Source organism: Pavona decussata, unplaced genomic scaffold (genome assembly GCF_977016875.1).
Source record: "Pavona decussata unplaced genomic scaffold, jaPavDecu1.1 SCAFFOLD_269, whole genome shotgun sequence".
Taxonomy (NCBI): Eukaryota; Metazoa; Cnidaria; class Anthozoa; order Scleractinia; family Agariciidae; genus Pavona; species Pavona decussata.
The window spans coordinates 148,843-164,686 of record NW_028145671.1 but is presented as its reverse complement, the minus strand read 5'-3'; the positions used below and the strand labels follow the sequence as shown (position 1 = coordinate 164,686).

General features: G+C 38.3%; 2 protein-coding genes across 2 annotated transcripts; one reads left to right on the top strand and one right to left on the bottom strand.

Annotated features, from left to right (window-relative positions):
- Window positions 1-15,809, bottom strand: LOC146455802 (calcium and integrin-binding family member 2-like). Its single transcript, XM_085093816.1, has 8 exons — window positions 15,691-15,809; window positions 15,525-15,559; window positions 12,950-13,049; window positions 12,259-12,363; window positions 11,489-11,531; window positions 10,498-10,607; window positions 737-825; window positions 1-302 (listed from the first exon to the last, which is right to left on the bottom strand). The coding sequence occupies exons 1-8, from the start codon at window positions 15,739-15,741 to the stop codon at window positions 281-283; spliced, it is 555 nt and encodes a 184-aa protein (XP_084949942.1). The 5' UTR covers window positions 15,742-15,809; the 3' UTR covers window positions 1-280.
- Window positions 1,732-8,515, top strand: LOC146455803 (cationic amino acid transporter 3-like). Its single transcript, XM_085093785.1, has 2 exons — window positions 1,732-5,687; window positions 7,793-8,515. The coding sequence occupies exons 1-2, from the start codon at window positions 3,995-3,997 to the stop codon at window positions 7,939-7,941; spliced, it is 1,842 nt and encodes a 613-aa protein (XP_084949911.1). The 5' UTR covers window positions 1,732-3,994; the 3' UTR covers window positions 7,942-8,515.
- Window positions 15,810-15,844: the final 35 nt, after the last annotated feature.

Here is a 15,844-nt window from a genome sequence, read left to right as displayed (position 1 = left end):
TCGTTGTTCTGTTCGGTTTGCATCTTTCTTCATGTCGAAGTTTTAGCAAAATGTATCAAAATTTAACTTTTGCACTTATAAAAGGTAAAGAGATAATACCGTGCCCTTGAAATTGCATCTAAATATGTTACGTTTCGCAGTCTATGCGTCACTTGGTCAGCTACCCGTTAAACTAGATTGGATTGCCAATATGTAGAAACTTTACAAAGCGTTTATCTTGGTGAATAGAGCAGCTTATGGATAGGAATGCTTTGATCGACGCTGAGCAGGCAGGCATTCCTCACACGCGGATCCTAAATGAGCTGAAAAAGAGACAACAAAAAACTTAACAACATCCTAAAAAATATCACAATAAATGGTTTCAGTTGGCCACTGAAGGAGTTTAAATTTGCTTAGTTAATTTTTTGTTCAAATACACCAGACTCAAATTAATGTGAATAAATGGAGAAAATAGTTTAGAATAAAGAAACATAACGCGAGTTTCTATTGGCTCTCACGTTAAGCTGTAAAATTAAACGTAACTAACCCGAATGAAACTGTGCTAAACACTGGCTAATATAAATCTCAGTAAATTTAAAGCATTAGAAAAAAGTGTTTGTTAACCATATCTGGTCCACAATCAAGGTGTAACAGTTTGTCTTATGTTTGATAACAAAAGGGGCAAAACAAGCCGTGTCAGACACCAGGGCCAAGATTAGGCGAAACTAACGGTACTTGACACTTCCCTGTGACTTACTTTACAAAGTCTGGAGCCTTTGATATCACGTGTTCAAATTCAGCAAAAGACAGTTGACTGTCGTCATCAAGATCGGCTTCGTCAAAAATCTACCAAAATAAAAGAAAAAATATTTAGTCCAGGCGGCCGGTCAATCAATTGGCCGATTGAGCAGCGAAGGCTTGAGGGCAAATTCGATATTTTAAGAACAATCGAAAAATCTGAAGATTTTTGAAAAAAAAAAAAAAAAATGCTTCGGTGACGTTAAGTCTTGTCCTCCACACCTCATCATAACAAGAGGCATTGAGATCATAAAACGAGTAAGCAATTGAGCATACGTAACTTCTTTCACGTTTTAAACCAATCAGGTCCTCAGAGCCCTCAACCTGTTGCTGGCCAGCAGAGATAGAGATAATAACGTAATGCCCTACCATTAAGCCACTCTAAGGCCTCTATTCGAGGACATACTAGAAAGATTTAGAATCACTACATTTGCTGCTCACTCTTTTCAGTTTCTTAGTAAAATTGAGTCGGTTATAGCCTGTTCCACGCTCCTTGAGAGATGCGTGAAGGAGAGTGCGAGGGGACGAAAACTAGGGTCCTTCGCGCATCTCTCTAGGAGCCTGGAATAGGCTAAGTCGGTTAAAGTACCCACTCCCAGGGTCAAATGGCCGGCTTCATTTTCCCGGTATTTTTTTTTCAGGGGTGGGGGGCGGGTAGTCTCCCTCGCAGCCGTTCTGTGGAGGAGCGTTGCATAATGAGACACAGAACGGCTGCGAGGGAGACTAGGGGGCGGGGAAGGAGAGGAAATGTTAAAGGCTCGAATAGACTGCAAGCAGTCCCTTTCTGGATAGTCGATAGGTCGCGCGAAATAGCCGAGCGCGAAAAAAAACTAGAGCGAACGAGCGGAGGGGGGCCTGGGGTCTCTACTCGTTTATTTCTCCTCGCTCCAGTCTCGCTGCGCTATGAGCACACCATCTCGACTAACCAGAAAGGGACTGCTTGCAGTCTAAGGCTCGAATTCATCGGCGTATAACTCGTACGCCCAAAGACTCAAACTTCTCTCTAACTCGAACTAAGAGCAGTTTCTTCTGCTTCACACATCATATTATCCCGGATAAATTTCGCCAACTTGAGGTTTTCTGTTTCTTAATGGTTCGAGTTTATATCAAATTTTATTATCAAATAAATATTGCGCAGAACCTCTAGCACAGTCAGAACGCGTAAAGGAACAAACTGAACACAACAAAATGTACCTGGAATAGTGCCTTCGTATAACGTGGTCATACTTGAATTAACAAACACGAAGCAAGGGTTATGCAATTCGGAATATGCTGGAAATTTACGGTTCATGACAAGTTCAAAACTCCCTGCTACTCGAACAGCGTGTAGCAATTATTAACACTTACACTTGCGAGGCTTTGAATTGTTGGATGAAGCTTCCTACGGGATAAACACCATTAGATCTTCGTTGTTTACACTATAGAACGCGAAGGCGTAGGTAAAATTTCGCTCGAGTGCATTCACAAAATTAGATTGCTGCCTAAATGAGCACGCTTGAAAAGGTTAGCATATTTCAATGCACTTTTGAGAAAACAGTGCAATTTAAAGTCACGTAAAGGCGAGTGCCGTAAAATTCTGTATTGGAGTGTTCGTCAAATTGTTTGTTTTAAGCTCGAAGGCCTCGGATTCCAGCGTTCTTTGAACACACTTCGATTAATACACGCCACTTACAACTGCAATTATGTAAAGAAATTAAATTGCCATTATTTTCAACCCAACGTCAGAGTTAAAGAATAAGTTCAAATCTACTGAAAAACTTGAAATCTACCAACAACCTTGAAATGTTTTGAACTCGTAGATTATTTGCCTCCTAAATGAAAATAAAAATTGCATTTCGTTGTTTCCTTTTACAATGCGCCAAGGCGCGTAAAATTTCGCTTCAGTGCTTCCGCACAATTGCTGGCTAAATAATAGCAAGCTTGAAAGTTTCTGCATATTTCAGTGAACTTTGGACGGCCTTTAAAAGACTGAGTCACACTTAATTAATAGACGCCAAAGGGTAATCAAAGTGAAATTAAAATGTCAAAACTGCTTTGACTAGCCATTTCAAAATTAAACAACCACACTGAAAAGTTCTAAAACTAGTCATGCCCTGACTTTGTTCCAGTGGAGAGTTTGCCCATTTAAATGAAAGCAACTAAGCCGCGTTTTCCTATTGGTAATGTTTATTATGCTGTACATGGTATCTGTGAAAGAAATCCTAAAGTGTGACCATTCAAATGAACTGGCTGTATTGAGTAGTTCTTTCCTGTGATACCGTTTCATTATGCTGCAGTGACAAAACAGCTCCTTCGGTATGAAGTGCTAAGGCGAGCAAGAGATTCCATAAGTACAGCACAGTTATCAACTCTCCTACTCTCTATAAATCAAACTCTTGAGATATTTTATTGATGTGCGACGAATCGCAAAAACAGTAAACAAACACCTATCGCACAGAGTTGTTCTTTTCAAATTAAAAACGTATAACTGCGCGCGAATGGAAAATTTTTCAACTTGCGTATTAAAGGATACCTGAAAGGACGCGAAAATAGCAATGAACACAAAGAGGCTATTGTACGAAATTAATGCACCCCAAGCATAGTTTTTCACGCTTCACGGGCCGATGGGTGACAAAAACTTCGAACTCACGAGTAAAGTCGTTCACTAAAGGAGAGCTGTCAAAATCTGGGAGAATAATATGGTTAAAAAGACGTAAAAAAATAGCAATGAATTGAAAGCCATTTAAGGAGAATTTTGGTGAGATGGAAAACTATTACCACTAAAACCTGCAACATCACTTGGCTAGATTATTTAAGTTTACGCGTCTTTTAACACAATTTAAAACCAGAAATTTCCTTTTGTTCCATAAAAGACGCGGACAACTTTTCCAATTGACATAACAAGACCTTCCTGGCGCAAAAGAGCGGCTATCGAAGACGTTTTAACAGATTTATGGAAAGTCGGAAAACTTTCTAATCGTCTGTTATCCTTCGCTGTCAAAAATATCACTCTATTACATAACTCTTCCTAAAAAACTTGCTTACATTTTACGGTTGAATGCCGACTGTTTATGGCCGAGTGAACATAATTAAAACGCGAAAATTTAAATCACCGACATTTAAAGTACAAAAAAACTAAAGGGCGGATTGTTTGCGTATTAATACAGCCTCCAGTAACAGCGCACTGAGGTTGGACGGTCGGAGCATCAAACAGGCCTTCCATGCCACGCCAGTGAAAATGTTCGGCTACAAACTGATAGCGGGCCTCACGAGGCGAAAGACGGATGACTTTATTTCGTCAGACAGCCCTCTGAAGAGATGTATGAACTTGTTTGACTTGACAGCGCTTGGAATCGGATCGCTGGTAGATGCAGGGTTGTATGTTGTCATCGGCCAAACGGCGCACTCTGTAGCCGGCCCAGCGATCATTCTGTCGTTCATGATAGCCGTTGTTCCGTCCCTCCTGACTGGCCTGTGTTATGCCGAGTTCGCATCCAGAGTAAACCGCTCTGGTTCAGGATACATCTACACATACGTTACCATGGGTGAGGTCTGGGCATTTCTGACAGGCTGGTGTATGATTACAGAGTTCACCCTCTCTTCTGCATCACTAGCAGCCGCTTGCAGCGAGTACATCAACTTTCTTTTCAACGGGTCGGTGTACAACTTCTTCAAGGAAGAATTCGGAGTGTGGAACGAACCAGCCTTAGGACAATTTCCCGATCTCTTAGCCTTCGGGTTGGTTTTCATAGTCACTGTTATAATCTGCCTAGGCGCCAAAGAATCCAAGCTAGTCCTAGATATCACCGTCTTTTGCAATCTACTGGTAATCACATTTGTAGTCTTCGTCGGCGCTTACCATGCAGATGCTAGTAACTGGTCGACCATGGAGAAATTTGCGCCCTATGGTTGGACTGGCATACTCGCAGCCGCCCCTAGCTGTTTCTACTGCTTTATAGGGTTTGACACTATACCCAGCGCAAGCGAGGAGGCCATTAACCCATTAGTGTCGGTACCACTGGCTATTCTACTATCGTTAGGAATCAGCCTGATAGCCTACATCGCTGTGATAGTCGTGTTAACAATGATGGTTCCTTACTACCAGCTCAAAGACCTGGCGCCTCTCGCCGAAGCTTTCGCCGCGCGCGCTTTCGGCGCGTCCAAGTACATCGTCTCGGCTGGCGCGTTATTCTCTATGCTTAGCAGCTTGCTAGCTGCCAGTTTTGCTACGCCTCGTCTCATCTACTCTATCGCCTACGATGGCTTGATATTCGGATGCTTTACTAGGATAGACAAGCAAAGGCAGATGCCATTGCGCGCAGTGGCAGTAAGCGGTGCGTTGAGTGCGTTCTTGGCGTTTCTGTTTGAAATGCGGCAGCTTGTGGAGATGGTGTCAATCACAAGTATCACAACTTACACAATGGTGTCTGTGTCGGTGATACTAACACGATATCAACCGTCCATAGCCTCACTGGCCAATGAAGACAAGCTCACAGTTCGAACGCAGTCATGGCTCCGAAATTTGTTTTCAAAGCGCAAGAAAGGCGCGGGTGAAAATTACCAAAAACTTCCGCTTGACAGTGTCACGACAGCCTGTCACGCCAGTTCTACTGAATGTTCAAACACCATCGCCAATGTCACGGTCACGATCATGCTGCTGTCGATGTTTGCTCTTTGTGTTTCGCTCAAAACTTGGATAATAAGCACTGAAAATACGGAAACCATGACCATCTTCGCTGTATCACTGTATGCCTTCATCACAGTTGCATGTTTGGTTGTTCTAGGACTACAGCCGCAGAACTGCGCCACTTTCTCCTTCATGGTTCCAGGAGTACCGGTTCTTCCCGCACTAAGTATATTTATTAACATGCTCCTTCTGACGCTACTTCATCCACTCACCTATGTGCGGTTTGCAATTTGGATAGCAGTAGGTAAGTTGACTTTTATTCTTTCCTAAACTACACAGCACGCGCTTGCCTGTGATTTTCTCGAAACCTCACTCCACTACTTCCCCGCCCGCGGAAGTCTCGAGTTTCCACGAGACAGAAATTCCACGCGTGTTTGGCTTATCACCGGGGAGCGCGGAAACAGACTGTTGCGTTGCCTGCTCATAGCTTAGTTTAGCTTGTGAACATAAACCGCCCTGCCTTGCCGAGTTTTCCACTGTCCGCTGGTCCACTATAGGAAGCATGGTAACAGTTTAGGTGGTGTTTCGTACAGTGGCAAACGACTTTCCCCGCGCAGGAGCAAGTACTACTTCCCGGGTACTACTCATACATGTATTTGGCAAATTCCAGCCACCGTATATTTTCATCGGTGCTTCAAAGGACAAAAACAAAACTGGTTTGAAATAAAGGGACCAGGGAAGTATACAGACTAACTCTATCTTGCATGCAACGAAAACAAGAGCCAGACTATAGTGCTCGACGGCTGAACACAATTGTAATGCAGTTTAAGTCAACCTAAAACCACTGAACTCAACACGTGAAATATCGACCTGTTAGCAGCTACATGAATAGGCGTTTTGTAGTTGCGAGCCCTATTCTGTTTTCACTGCTCTTTGACGTTAAAATTTACATACAACACAAACTCTGAACCACGGCCAAGCCTATTTGCTGCGCTTCGATTGATTGCTTCTAAAGTATTCAAGGGTATAATGAGAGTTGAAAACGCCTTTCTTTGTCACAAGTAGCATAAATTAGTCCAGGGCGGCTTTGAAAATAAAGACCAAACCAGCAACATCGGTTTGAACGTCACTAAGGAGTATCAGTCGTACTAGCTAAACACTTGCGCAAATTTCTTTAGACGGATATTAAAGAAAATGGTCGAAAGTATGAATCTCAAAATCTCAGTTTCTGTCTACAAACACGAAAGGCTCTCAATGCTGAGTTGATTGAATGCGACGGAATTTAATCGCGAGAGAAAAGCTTTTCCTTTCCAATTACTGAGAGGGTCAAAGCATTTTTGGAGTCGCGATAAAACTGTCTGTCACAAATTAACCTGGGTCTTAGATTTGAGGCATTTAAAATACGACGATACAAAAACCCTCAAACAGGCGTGAACCACAGCCTTCTAGAACAAATCAGTGAGGCGTTCATGTGGAAAACCTAGAAAAAGCTGCATGGCCAATAAAGAAGCTTTCAATATCATATTTTTCGTTTTTCCGTTCTTTTTGACAAACAAATTCGGATGACATAGAAGCGAACATTATGAACCGCTTAAGCTCGTATGTTGGTCTGTTGAAGTCACAGAAACGAACTTGAAACCCCATAGAAACAAGGCCGTCCATGCAAACGAGTAAACACAAGCATCAAACGCAGAACAAAACAACCAACTTATTATGTTGAACAAGTGACGCGGAAACAAGTTTTGAGGTTTTTCAGTCAACACAACATACCGACAAATGAACTGAAGCCCTAAGTCCATGTGCATCCAAAAACTTTAAATCTTTCCTAAAACTCTAAAATTCTGTTCTTTATATATAATTTTACTTCTATAAACGTTAATGAAGAATTAAAAGTCAACGGAATCTCTGGCTTCAACGAACAGAAAGAATGAGAAAGAATAACTGTTTAGCACTTAGGAGTCATGTCACGGTTATGCGCATCTGAAAATCAAAACATGTTTATTGTGAAGTATCTATATTAATTTTCTCCAATTATGACTATCAAAGTACAGTTCCACTTACACTGCTTAGTATCTTTGGCGTTTTCGTACTCGAAATGTTTTACAAGGTTTCCTGAGATATATAGTATTCACCAGCGTTTATTCCTCAGCGTGATCTAAATCAAATTTCTCCTCACAATATGAACATACTGTCAAGCACAGAGGTGACTAGAAAACCAAAATTCATCAACAACTTGAGAGTCCCATCTTGATATAACACTAAATTCTCATAGCTTACAAGAACAGAAGTATACATGCATGAAATAGCATGGAAACAGTTTCAATTATTGAAGTTTTGAATGAAAGGGTTAGAAAATGAAAAGAAGATTAAGGAGAGCTTTCTCATTTTACCCGTCCTTTGTTTTTGCAGGAATGTTGGTGTATTTTGTGTACGGCTATCACAACAGTATTGAAGGCAACAGACCCAAGACCATTGAGTTGGAACTCGACCCAATCCCTGGGATACCAGTCATTGAAACAAATGCCAACTTGCCTACAAAGTTAATTGGAAACAAATGAAGGAGAAAGAACCACTTTCAGCAGGACTGGCTGTCAGTGAGCACCAACTTTGCCATGGCTTGGCTTAGTTTGACAAAAGAAGCATAACCAGTGAACCAGGCCGAATGTGTCCCCACTCGAATAGCCTGTTACTCTACCGTTTATTTTTTGCCTATTGTTTCACCTTCCAAGAAAATTACGTGTATGTGTAACAAGACCCAAAAAAACGAAATGCAGTTGCAGGCTACCAACCCACCAATTGCACACGTCAGTGACCCTGCTGAGTAACATGACGAGAATTATTAAAACACGGATGAACCAGAGACATGAAGTTTTGATGAAAAGTAGTTAATTTTACTCTTTTATTTTTACTTAAAAAACAAAAACAAAACAATTGCCAATAATTTCTTATGTTAATTTTCATCTAACATCTGTTCAAAGTCCTTTTTGCTTTTATTATTTAATAGTTTGTTATTATTAAACTGAAAAAAAAAAGGTCAAATGTGTTTAATTGTAGGTATTAGTATATATCTTGTAACTAAAGATGTCTTGAATTGTTCCTTGTCTTCTCTAATAAAGTTTGGTTTCCATGCTAGACCACTATGATTTTACTTCTATGACTTAATTCACAACTTGCAACTTCATGGCATTCGAATCTGGTTCCATCCAATTGGAGAAAAAAGAACTTCACCCTTCACTTTCAAGACTTAAGGATTTCAGATTTTCAAGGATTCAAGGATTGTAGGACTTAGGACTTAACATACATGCTTTTTAATGTTATTGATGGATACATAATCTATTCTGACTTCATTTTTTTCTACATTTTACTGCATGTACGTACTTTTTTATAATTACTTCTTAAGCACTTTTTGGTATTAATGTATACTTTATTTACACTACTCTAGAAGTTATTTATTTATTTTATTGCGTATTTGATTCTATACAGATACTTGCACGCTATAAATTTTTAAATTATAAATTATTATGACTATGCTGATCTAAAAACGGTAAAAATTTGATCTTATAAAATTTGTAAAGAAAACTAAATTTTTGGCAACCTCCTGTGTTGCCTTTGTCAGAGTTTGAAACAGTTTGAATAATTTACAGTTCTTAGTGAAGGGCTAGTGAAGGATAGTTTAAAAAGTTTTAGTATTACACCTTTTGCCTGTCAAGAATGCAAGATTAATTTTCATGAGCATCACTTAAAATTAAAAAACACCAAAGCGTTAACAAAGAGAATCATTCTTAATTGATGTAAATAGACTAAATACAAAAATTCATTTACACCCATATACTTTCATTTAAAATATGTAAACTACATACTTAAGAGATTTCAGGTACATTAAAACTCATTCAACAACTTAAGAATTTCAACTAAGTTTGTGCTGCAGGAATTGTTCATCCTCCTATTGCTTTGTGGAAATATGTAATCATTGAGCGCATTTTGGACCAACTTATTATATATTCATATTTCTTCGGCCTCCTCTACTGTAAAAGAATTGCCTGGCGAAATGTCTCGCTTCTTCCTAACTGTATTAATAGTAGAATTGATATGTTACTGACATTGAACAAGAATACTGGAGTAGGATGGTACTAATGAGCACTCACTCACATTAATGAATGTTGTTCATGTTGAAATGAAACAGTATTATTTAGTGTTAATGAATGCTTCTTTTGATGTAATTATTCTAAGTGTGCAAAAAATGAGACAATTTTGTTTATATTACTGGATCACAATTAGGCATTAATGAACTATTCATTGACCCCACTGTAAATTTCTCTTGGGTTCTTGAAGATGTTATACACCATACAGCACCTGTAAGCCCCTTTTATATCAGCCATATAGAGTACTTCTCGAACGGTGGAAACAGATTTGAATGAGTTAAAATTAAACTCAATGAAAAACTGATACTAGCACTGGAAAGAGCACTTTTACTTTAGTAACCTTGCAAAGTTTCAGCATATTAGACCTGTGTATATCGGCTTGGGAAACGTAAGATGAAATTTGACAAATTTACAGACGTTTGTATGACTGGGGGGCATTACAAACGTCTGTAAATTTTTCATTTTTCAACTTACATTTTCTCAGCTGATAGTACACCTAATATGCTGAAACTTTGCAGGGTTACTAAAGTAAAAGTGCTCTTTCTAGCGCTGGTATACAATTTTAATTTTAACTTATTTGAATTTTCGCCGCCATTTTGGAGAAGGGTCTATTGGACCATTCCTTTGGCAGCTCCATGTTTTTTTTTTCTTTTTTTTTAATTTACAGCTGTAGGTAGCGTACAGAATTTACAGCATATGAGCCCCAAAGGGTAACATACAAAATGTTGAATTGAAGCACTTGTACCCAACCTTGTACCCAAAAATATCTGCCTTACATCATCATCATCATAACAACAACAACAACAACAAAATTAATATCAAAGTGAATGCAAAATATCACCCCCTTGCCCCATTCAGTCATTTAGCAAGTTTCCCATAAAATATATAACCCCGCCTCCCCATAACTAAAAACAGTGCAGTGCTTCAAATAAGTGCCTTTAAGACTACTGATAAAAAAAGATCAGGTTTTACCTTTTGAATCAAAGCATTCACATTCTCATCAGACAGTCTCTGCTCTCCACACAGTCTCTGGATAACTCGTTTTAAATCATTCTCACAGATGTAGTCATCCTCGTTGAAATCTGTGGGGAACAATGAATACTTGCTCATCTTAAACTTCAAGAAAATAGGGACTCAAAAGACACCATTGCCAGCAGTACTTGAAGGGGTTTTAAGAACCAGGCCATAAATTAACACACCTTAATTTGTATCTTTTTAATGGTTGGAAATCATGCAAAAATGATCACTGATCTCCATGGTTTCTTTTAAATGAATATATGTTACTAAAAGCTGACACATTTACACGTCTTTATACTACACTGCTTGTTGAACAGAGTTTTCAAGAAACGTGCGAAAAATTCATGGTCTAATTTACAGTGCCTCAACCCTTTAAGCCAAACATGATCTCAGGCATAAAATATTATTTAACGTCCCATTTATTGCAGTGCCTTGAAATCTCATAGCTAATGCGGTAAACTCTTTGCCGAGTAAAATGTTATGCTATGGAAGCCTATATTTTTATTAGTGATTGGCCACTTGGAATTTTCAAGATACATGTAGCTATTAACAGCCAAGGCCTTGTATTTGAAGCCTGTATAAGAGGAGTTTATTTAGCCAAGTGCTCCGAGTACAAGACATCAAGAGTGAAGCCTGAGGCACAACTGCAAGGCAAGACGGAAAGAGAGGGGCAGCAATTTGCTTACAAAATTCTAAGAAATTTAGCAATCAGACAAAAAATAGTGTATACCCATGTACCTACATGTATACTTTAAGGTCAACAGTAAATATTCATTGCAGGCAAAAAAAGTGCCGACTGAAAAAAAAGTATTAATCTCAAAAAGTTTTTTGAGGTTTTCCAGCAATTTTACAGCTGTGTAATATTATATACTAAACTTTGTATACTTTTAACTTCTGACACTACGCCAAGGTAAAAATGTTAGACAGCAAAACAAAGTAAACCTACCATAAATTCTGAAAGCATATTCCACCTTTACACTCTTAGGGGCCTGTGAAAAGAAAGATTCTGCTGTTACATGTAGCGATTGACACTTAATACATGTAAATATAACATGTACACAAGATTTACACAATGTAGACACCATGGCCCATCAAACTGCCAGCTTGAAAACTGTCAACTATTAAACAGGAATAATGTGACGAAGATGCTGTAAATATTGAACAAAAGAACAACAATACATGTACCTGTAGTCAATAATTATTAGTTTCCAGTTTAAAGCAATAATTTTTTTGTTCTCTAGATGTGATCCTGACAAGGTTCTTTTAACACCAATCAAAATTCATTTGCAATTTACTGCTTCTGAATCACCAACTCTTTCATGACACAACAATTTACAACACTCTTAGGTTGCAGTGTAAGATTTTGTGTTGTGACTGCTCAAATGACTCATAAACACTGCTTAAGCATTGCATAAGTACAGTATGCAGCCTAAAAAGGCCATCTGTATGGACAGTTCAACAACATCTTTAAAAGATCATTGAACATTATGATGCACTCATCTATCAGTATAAAGCTGATTATTAAAGGTGCTGTGTACAGCCACCAATTCATTAGTAAGTATTTTAATCTACTAATTAATCTAATGAGCTTTAAATTGCTTTTAAGCCAAAACTGACTGGCTCAAATGCTGGGGTTGTAATATCTAGGTATTGATCTACAGCTGTACACTGTAATGTGGATCATAAAAATGCCACACAGTCAAGTTTTAAACTCACATTTTCACTAAATACAGACATCATATCCAAGAAATCTTCAAACGTCAATTCTCCATCCTTGGATGATGAAAATACTTTGCAAATTCTGTCTTTAAAGGGATTCACCTAGAGAGAAAGAGAAAGTTCTTTAATTATAACTTATATTACTTGATGATGATACTTGATGAAAAAATATATCTTTATAACACTAATTATAACTTACATTACTTTGTAAACATTTGATGGTACTACTTGATGAAAAAATATATCTTTTGTTGATTTTGTTTTGATGAATTTTAAGATAAGCTACAGTGTTAGTGACATTAGATGGGACAGATCTTGCCACCTTGCCCTCTCAATGTTGGTTCACAAGATTCGCTAGAAAAATTCTGAAAAACAACAGTGAGAGGGGGGAGAGGAGCAGGAGAGGGACATTTTCAGCTTGGTTGTGAAGTGTCACAACCAAACTTGACTATGACTGTAAACTATCAATAAAACATTGATAACACTAATATTACACTTATTTGAAAATTGTATAATTATCGATTACTCACAATGAACCCTTTTATCAATTTTTATCGATTTCCGATATGATTAACTAATTTCTATCAATTTTTATAGAATATTATTGATGATCAATTTAATGGGTAGAAGCAGTAGTACATCATGCTACGTGGTGACCGCTTAATTAATTTATTGTATGAAAACATACCCTTAATTCTGGTAAGGTCATAATCTTTCTTGAAGCCAGCTTGGCATTCTTATTGATTCTCACAGCTTCAGGATCAAGTTGTTCAAACCTTTTATGGCAGCTGGAGTGTAAAAAGTAAAAAAAAAATAAGGAGCTTTCAAATGATAACCAAATATTATTGGCCAGTACAGTGGAAGTACATGTACTGAAGATGACCTGAGCTGATCAGCGTGTTCAACATAACAATCATGGGGGATATTCCTTCAATTATTTCTGGATACTTTTCTTTTGTATATTCTCCCATGCACTTAGTCATTTTAAAGGGAGAATGGGCTACAACTCTTTTAACCCTTTAAGCCCTGACAGTGATTGGCATCAAATTTCTTGTTGTATTATCAATGCTTACATGTATTAAGGTTGCGAGAATTTTAATTTTTTTTATCTTTAAAAAGATATAATAAAAGATATTTTAAAGATATTTTAATAGAGCATGAGGACAAGACAGCAGGATTTGTTCTTTGACATTTGACTGAGTGGGAGGATATTCCTGTTGAAGCTCAAGCTTTTAATATTCAAAGCTTAATTAATATATAATGACATGTACAGCCCTAAGGGGATGGTATCCAGGGTTGATACTGACAATACCAGCAAATCTTGAAATAATATTATAATCTGTATGCAGGGAAAAGGTTTTGGCCATTAGCCAGTAGGGTGTCAGGACACACACTTCTTGAAAAAATATCAGTAACATTCTTAACTTATTATAATCCTTTAAAAGTTTACCAAACACATGCCTCAGGGCGACCAGTTTTTAATTCTTGGCTAAAAGCCTGTACAGGGATGGTTATGATCACAGACAATCTTATTACGCGGGATGCCCTGAAGGGGCATACCGTGTCTAAAAACGGGTCGATTTCTTTTTTTTTTTTTTTTTTTTCTTCCTCGTAGCTACAAATCGGTACATTAATTTATTCATTAAACTCACCCCTCTCCTTCTCGGGATGTATTGTTCTGATTGTCTTTAACAAAGGCAGGCCAATTAAAATCCATTCTTATCGCTAGGGAGGGGACCCACTCACCCTTACCTGTGTGACGTCAACGCATCATTTGATTTCTTCATTAAAACTGCATTAAATTGTGGAGCCATATTGTTAACATGTTCTGGACTCAAGTGTGCCGTTTTCAAACGGAAATTTCACCATTTTGAAGCAGTAAATCGAAAGAATAACCTCTAAGAAGCACTCGACATCTAAAACGGTGGAAATTGGAGAGTTCCTGGCGAAGGAATCGTGCTTTCTTTGACAGTCTTAGTCCACGACTGCAGACAGAGAAGAGGTCATTGAGAAGCTTACGTTATCGCAATGGAATTCCCGCAATTTCCCTTGAAAACCTGAGTAACGTAACACAAGGGGAAAAACGTAACGCGATCGGTACAAATCGGTACATTAATTTATTCATTAAACTCACCCCTCTCCTACTCGGGATGTATTGTTCTGATTGTCTTTAACAAAGGCAGGCCAATCAAAATCCATTCTTATCGCTAGGGAGGGGACCCACTCACCCTTACCTGTGTTACGTCAACGCATCATTTGATTTCTTCATTAAAACTGCATTAAATTGTGGAGCCATATTGTTAACATGTTCTGGACTCAAGTGTGCCGTTTTCAAACGGAAATTTCACCATTTTGAAGCAGTAAATCGAAAGAATAACTTCTAAGAAGCACTCGACATCTAAGACGGTGGAAATTGGAGAGTTCCTGGCGAAGGAATCGTGCTTTCTTTGACAGTCTTAGTCCACGACTACAGACAGAGAAGAGGTCATTGAGAAGCTTACGTTATCGCAATGGAATTCCCGCAATTTCCCTTGAAAACCTGAGTAACGTAACACAAGGGGAACAACGTAACGCGATCGTCGTGACTCAAACTATTCCATTAGCAAGGATAGTTTTATCAATCGGCGAAGCATACAGTTGGAATAAATGAATCAGTCCGGGCATCACGCGTAATGCCAGTATAGCAGGCATCTTGTATTCATTCAACAACCTTTTTCTTCTTTTGCAGACTAACATACATGTAGTTTTCAGAATGGTATAGTTTTCGCTTTTGATTTCAGGCTTGCTTCTCAGTGCAAGACTATAATATCAAACACAAAGCAATACTATGGCTATAAGCCCTGAAAGTATTTTATAATCGCTAAAAAATGATTGTTATGAAGCAAGCTATTAAAGTTAAACACAAACTTCTTGCGCGAAGTTAATTGACGCGAAGGTATCTTTAGCTTAGCTTGTTGGTGAAATCTCTTATGACTGGCATAACTTTAAAGGAATTTTACTTGACATAGTCAATTGCACTAGATTCAAGAAAACCTCTTGCTTTTAATCTTCAAGTTCCAAGAGAGTAAACGTTAACTTAATTGGCAAATGGTTAACATATATAAAATATTGCTACTGTACTGACAACATGGTTCACGCTAGAAAATCACTGAATTGGATGTTACGGACAAACTATCTTAGTTAGCTGTAATGTTAGTCTACAAGACTTCACTTTAAAATAAATGTATTACAGTAGATTTTGTATCAAAGATAAGTCAACTCACTGTAAGATTTCCTTCTGAGTGAAATACGTCAGTTCCTGCAAGATGTAAACACGGGCAAACAACAGGTAATTTTGAACTCGAAAGCGCCGTCAAATGCAAAAAATACTTTTAAAAAAGACCAAAAAATATTGCAGAATAATCAAAAACGCTTTAATAACCATTTTACCTGGTAATCTTTCAGTTCTTCTTCAGTAAACTGCGAATGATGTCCCCCCATGTTCAACTTCGCAAAGAACACGGAAATTTGACGTGACGTCACCTCAGCCTCGGTCTGGGAGGGAGGTTGCTATGTCCCGTTGCCTGGCAATCCGAAGTCAATT